The sequence below is a fragment of the Lottia gigantea genome, assembly GCF_000327385.1.
Source record: "Lottia gigantea unplaced genomic scaffold LOTGIsca_30, whole genome shotgun sequence".
In the NCBI taxonomy this organism is placed as follows: Eukaryota; Metazoa; Mollusca; class Gastropoda; family Lottiidae; genus Lottia; species Lottia gigantea.
The window spans coordinates 1,769,536-1,775,535 of NW_008708987.1; the positions used below are offsets into that span (position 1 = coordinate 1,769,536).

A 6,000-nucleotide genomic window follows, 5' to 3' on the forward strand; every position below is an offset into this window, starting at 1 on the left:
CTTCTTAACCGTCCGTAAATTCTATACAAATATCCCACAATGCATGGAAATTTCCAAAATGGCAGCAAAATTAATTTCCACGTGCTAAACTGTTGACAAAATGGCAGCATAAAAAATCAACTTTTATTTTTCGTCGTACATTGTAATCATTTTACCATAATATCATTATTTCATCTTGCTAAAATAGTGTGCATTATATTCACAAATATACTGTATTTAAAGTTTGTTTGAAAATTTTTTGTGCCATGCACAAGTATCAGAAAACAAGTTACATTGATCAGATTATAAAATGTTCTCTTGCAAATTTTCAGCCACCAGTAGAAATAAAGGTTTGCTTTGTTGTTCGAGCAGTGAAAATAAGCACTTAGTTTTTCATCCACCATCTTGAGTTCCATTTCACTAAATATGTTAAGTGAACTTTTGTCTGAGTATGATATTTCATGACAGGTGCCCCTTTAATTTGACTCAGCATATACAAACCATGTAGAATCTCGTATATTCATATATTATCTTTACATATTGTCATATACATTATATTTAAGAATTGATATTTAAACATTTAAATGTTGATATAGAATAGTCAACTCTCTTACTATTTATTCATATTTTTTCATGTGTCAATTATCATCAAATTTTACTCATCATCTAGCATCTTTATCACTGTCCATCATATTCATCTTGTCATATAACTTATAAATGCTTTCTTTGGTACAACTTTTCTTAATGTTTTCATCAATTGTTTCTTTTCTTTAAGATATATTAAAGTTCAATGTCATACTAAATGTCTTGCCGCAATTTTTAGCAGAACATGCTTACTCTTTTCGAAACACCTGATGATACTTCTCTTTGGAGGAGTCCACTACTATACAACATTTACTCTCGATTTTGCCATTCTTTGGACAAGATGTTGATGAACGAAATTGTCTTGCTTGTACAGATTTTTATTATCTTTGCAAATTTCTCTGCTAGCTTTGAATATATTTTATTATTTATAATATGGAATAATGTATGTAATTAGTTATCAATTACTATTGTTAATTAGTGTCATGCTCTTACTTCTTCAAATATATTTAAATAAGTTTATTTATGGGTATTATAAGTCAATTCTGATTTACTAGATTGAAAGTTATCAATGAATATTATTTAAAGTCATTATCCATCTAATCATGACAAATTTCATATTTTTAGTTTTAATTTTTAAGTATTAATTATGCTCTTATAGAAATTTCAAATCAATTCATTAATTTTTAAGCTATGTTCACTTCATTATCATTTTCATGTTTTTTGAATTTATTTTTGTTTTGAGCTTCTCATAATTCAGATTTCATTTCATTTATCATCTTCATCAAATTTTTATATAATTTAATTTGATTCACACTTCATTCAATTTAATTTAATTTAATTTAATTAATTAGCATTTCATTTAATTAAAATGGTGTTTCATTTCAATTCATTCAAAATTCATTTTTATTTCATTTATTTCAGTTTTCATAAAATCATTGATTTCTTATAAATTTCGTATATCAAATTGTAAGATTTTTTATTATTCTCATTCAAATTGCACTTCATTTCAATTTGTATTTAATTTCATTTCAATTTGCATTTCATTTCATTTAAGTATCCATCAAATCAATTCATAAATCATGTTGGAAGTTTTTTTTTCCACAGAGCTTATTATTTGATCGTACTGGAAGTTGTAATTGACTGTGTATCTGTGGTGTGAATATTTCTATTTAATGTAGAACTCCAAAACTTTGAGTAGCAAATTATAAATGTTTGGTCATATTTGAGAAGTAAATATAAATAATGGATTTCTTTTCTTTTTCTTTCCTTTTATTCGTGGATTAGAGATGAATTTGAGCTATGGTTAATGTTCTTACATGCAAATATAGAGGTATTATTATGGATCATCTGGCCCTTTATTGAAAGACTTTGTGAGTGATACTGGAAGTGAAATGAATGGAGTTTTACGTCTTACTTTTCTGCACCATGTGGGCTAATGAAGACAGGCAACGGCATGCAGGGTGCAATGAGGGAAATTTTGCCAGGACAACGTCATTAGCCTGCTATTTTTCAATTTTCAACTGTCAAGGGATCTTTAACGTGCACAGCCTGCAGCACACGGGCCTCAGTTTATTGTCCCATCCGAACGACTAGATGCTTATTCCATGTCAGCCACTCATTAACGAGCTGAATGATACTGGATGTAGCAAGGAAGAACTGAGTGATACTGGATGTAGCAAGGAAGAACTGAGTGATACTGGATGTAGCAAGGAAGAACTGAATGATACTGGATGTAGCAAGGAAGAACTGAGTGATACTGGATGTAGCAAGGAAGAACTGAATGATACTGGATGTAGCAAGGAAGAACTGAATGATACTGGATGTAGCAAGGAAGAACTGAGTGATACTGGATGTAGCAAGGAAGAACTGAATGATACTGGATGTAGCAAAGAAGAACTGAGTGATACTGGATGTAGCAAGGAAGAACTGAGTGATACTGGATATAGCAAGGAAGAACTGAGTGATACTGGATGCAGTAAGGAAGAACTGAACGATACTGGATGTAGCAAGGAAGAACTGAGTGATACTGGATGTAGTAAGGAAGAACTGAGTGATACTGGATGTAGCAAGGAAGAACTGAGTGATACTGGATGTAGCAAGGAAGAACTGAATGTCTTATAGAAGATAGAATAACAGTTTGTCAGCTTATTGGGACTAATACTAATTAAAATAAAATCTTTATTTTACACATTCATTGTATCAAAGTGACATGGTCCTGTCTAACATTCAGCCTATGAGAACAAATATAATCATTTAATTTATATGGGACAGAATTGGGTGCAATACACCATTGTTAGATATACAGACAAATGAGAAAAAATGAGAAAAAAATTAACATAATATAATAAAATTTAAAAAAGAATGAAAACAAAAAATCTCAGATTCAGAAAACTCAGAGTGAATATTTCAGAGTTCACTTAGTTTCCAAGGTAATACTATCAATAGGGTAATTCTATTAGAACTATCTTATTAAATAAACATTTATATCAACACTTTATTTTACATTGGTCAGAATAAATAACATAGTCCTGTTAAATATAATTCTATTATAAATGTTTATTTAATAAGATAGATCTATCTACACGTTGTGGCTGTATGGTATTGGGTAAATACAGTAGTACTAGTTCCTGACCAATAGTAGCTAATATCACTATAATAGTCACTAATACGAGATGAGATATTTCACTAGGTACACGCGGAATACTCCATTTCAATTTATTTCCACTTGTTATAACTGAAATAAAAAAGAACAATTCTTAGGTCTTCAATTTATCAATATCAACATCAACCTTAGTGAACACAATTTTATTCCAGTGCCAGTGCCTTCTGTAAAATAGTAACTTTCATTGCCGTTATCACCATGCCTTCTTATCAATAAATACAGTAAAAAAATAAGAGAACGGTGCTATCTCTACGAAGAACAACATTAATCTGACAAAAACATGAGACCATGGTTCATTTCATCTAAATAGATATCGAAATCAACTTTTCAAACAAGAGGGTTTTTTCTGTCCACTAGAGATCCCATTCTAAGAACTGAATAGCTAGGAACTTCGCATTCTAATTGCTAAAAAATATTCAAAAAAACTATTCTCACCTCTTAAAGCCTGTATATTGGAGGCAGTAACAAATATTTTTCCTAATATAAGATAAATATAACTATAGGATGATCCCCAGAGTAAAGTTATCAAAACTAACGTTTTACCAAAATTAGAAATCACTACAGACTTGACTAATAATATACTGAAATAGAAACTGTATCATTATAATTCAAACTATATTTTAATAAAAAACTTTCTCATTCAGGTCAGATTCTAATCGTAATGAGGAGCAGTTCACTTGTTTTTAGGTAGTGTACGTAGTAACGGAAGGAATACATCTGACTTGGTTTGTTTCAATTTCTATTTATTCTACCCAAAAATTAAGTGGATTGATCATGGTTTTGAACTGGACCAGGACATGCTTGTGCATGTATGTAAGTCCTGATGAGTATCTTATATCCAAAATGTGTGTCTCAGAAGCATAAAATATACATTTCTTTAGCTGCTTATTAACTTATATTTTATATTTTAGCTTCTCTTTTCCAGGTGTTATTTCACATTAGAATTATGAAAGTTTATATTTCAAAAGAAAAAAAAAGAAAAACTTACTAAGAGGTGACTGAACTGTTTTTGTTGAAAAATTTCTCCGTTATATAAATAAGAATAACTAATGTTGCTATATACACAAACCATTCTGAAATACAGAACAAATAATACATTGAATGATACAATTTCTTTACTTTTAATAGGTAAAATGTTAACCGAATGTTGATGACAATTAAAAACAGGTAAGGTCAGTTGAAATGGGTATAAAAATAAGAATATTTTAATATAGATTTGGAAATTAAACAAAGGAAATAAATACATTGAATCTTGTAAAGGCAATTCCAACAGATGAAACTGACAAAACTGAGTAAATATAAGATTAACATCTACCATAGATCATGCAAGATCTTATACAAAGGTCAAGCTGAATTTAAATATTAAAAACTTACGGCAAACAGCGAGAAAGTAATTCCAATAAAGATCTATTTCTAAAGCAGCGTAAAATACTCGAATCGGTTCCAATCTCTCTGAATTTTTTTCTGACTTTTCCAATTTCCATTTACTTAAAGCATCACATGACAACAATAAAATAATTAACTTTAATATATCACAGAACTGAAAATAGAAAATTAAATATTCAGAATAAATAGTTGTCTGTTCCGAGCATAACCCAGTTTAAAAATCTCTTTTTAAGATAAATAGGTGTGCACTATTCTCACAAATGTACAGTAAATATTTCAAGATAAACCATAAATCTGTTGACCATTTTGCCAATTAAAAATAAAATGAAATGAATAGAGTTTTACTTCCTTATCTTCTGCACTTAATTGAGCTAATGAAAATTGGCAATACCATGCAGTGTACAATGAGGGAATCAACATGATCTAAAATACCTTGTGTTTTTCATTCACCAGAATGTGTCTGTATACAGGAATTTTTAACAACATGGCGTCTAAATATATAATGGCTGAATCATATTCAATATACTTATCAACTGGCTTTTCACAATTCTTCTGAAAAAGAAAAGTTTAAAAAAATGTAAACGACTACACATGAATTTTATTTATCCTTTCAATATTCTTCATCATAAAATTTGTTAAAGTAAAGTAGCAATCCTTTACTATTGCAAAGACCCTTAGATATATGCAACTTTTGCTAGAGACATCATAAAACGCTACATTGTAGTGGAATTGCAAGAAGTACAGACATCTTATTGAAAATTGGAACGATTCAAATTGAAGCACTGAGTGTACCCGATACACATCAAAAGGTTAAGAAAGCCTCTTCACAAACCCTTTAAGGAAAACTCAATTCATAGCGTCACATTTTCGGACTACATTTGTGATTTTGGGTTCTGGTCAAAGGGAGATAATCATATTTATTAAACAGAGTTGCGTCCCTTGTACCACGTTCGTTTATTGCACAATGTAAACAACGAATGTAAGCGAAAATTATATCAAGATCTACATTACTACGTACACAGTGAGTTATTTTGATTATGTGTTTATTTCCTAATATTTGATATCTATTCGTCGCCTGACAACCACACTCAATGCATTGGTATTCTTCTTCTGTAGCCATTTCCACAATTAATGTTTTCTTTTCTCGATTAACTGGGTAAAGAAAAGATAACTCGTCTATAAGTTTATTTGCCCGAAAATTCTGATTTTATGTTTCTTGAAACAATTCTAATTGACAGATAGTTGATATCGATGACTTAGAGCCTACAATTAGTGAACAAGGAATTGAAAGACTAACACATAAACCAAGTAGGCCGAGGCAGTGATCGTGGTTCACTTTGTCCTTATAATCTTATGAAATATCTAATAACTAGCCTAATATCCCAATA

General features: G+C 30.1%; 2 protein-coding genes across 2 annotated transcripts; one reads left to right on the top strand and one right to left on the bottom strand.

Moving 5' to 3' along the window:
* Nucleotides 1-2,289: 2,289 nt before the first annotated feature.
* Nucleotides 2,290-2,583, top strand: LOTGIDRAFT_89404 (hypothetical protein; the record flags this gene model as incomplete). The annotated part of the gene is made up of 1 exon (XM_009057430.1): nt 2,290-2,583. A coding segment is annotated over one exon (294 nt), but the record flags the coding sequence as incomplete, so codon positions are not given.
* A 527-nt stretch (nt 2,584-3,110) lies between these two features.
* Nucleotides 3,111-5,732, bottom strand: LOTGIDRAFT_161699 (hypothetical protein; the record flags this gene model as incomplete). Its single annotated transcript, XM_009057536.1, has 6 exons — nt 3,111-3,298; nt 3,662-3,807; nt 4,215-4,299; nt 4,601-4,766; nt 5,045-5,164; nt 5,631-5,732. The coding sequence occupies 6 exons, from the start codon at nt 5,730-5,732 to the stop codon at nt 3,111-3,113; spliced, it is 807 nt and encodes a 268-aa protein (XP_009055784.1).
* Nucleotides 5,733-6,000: the final 268 nt, after the last annotated feature.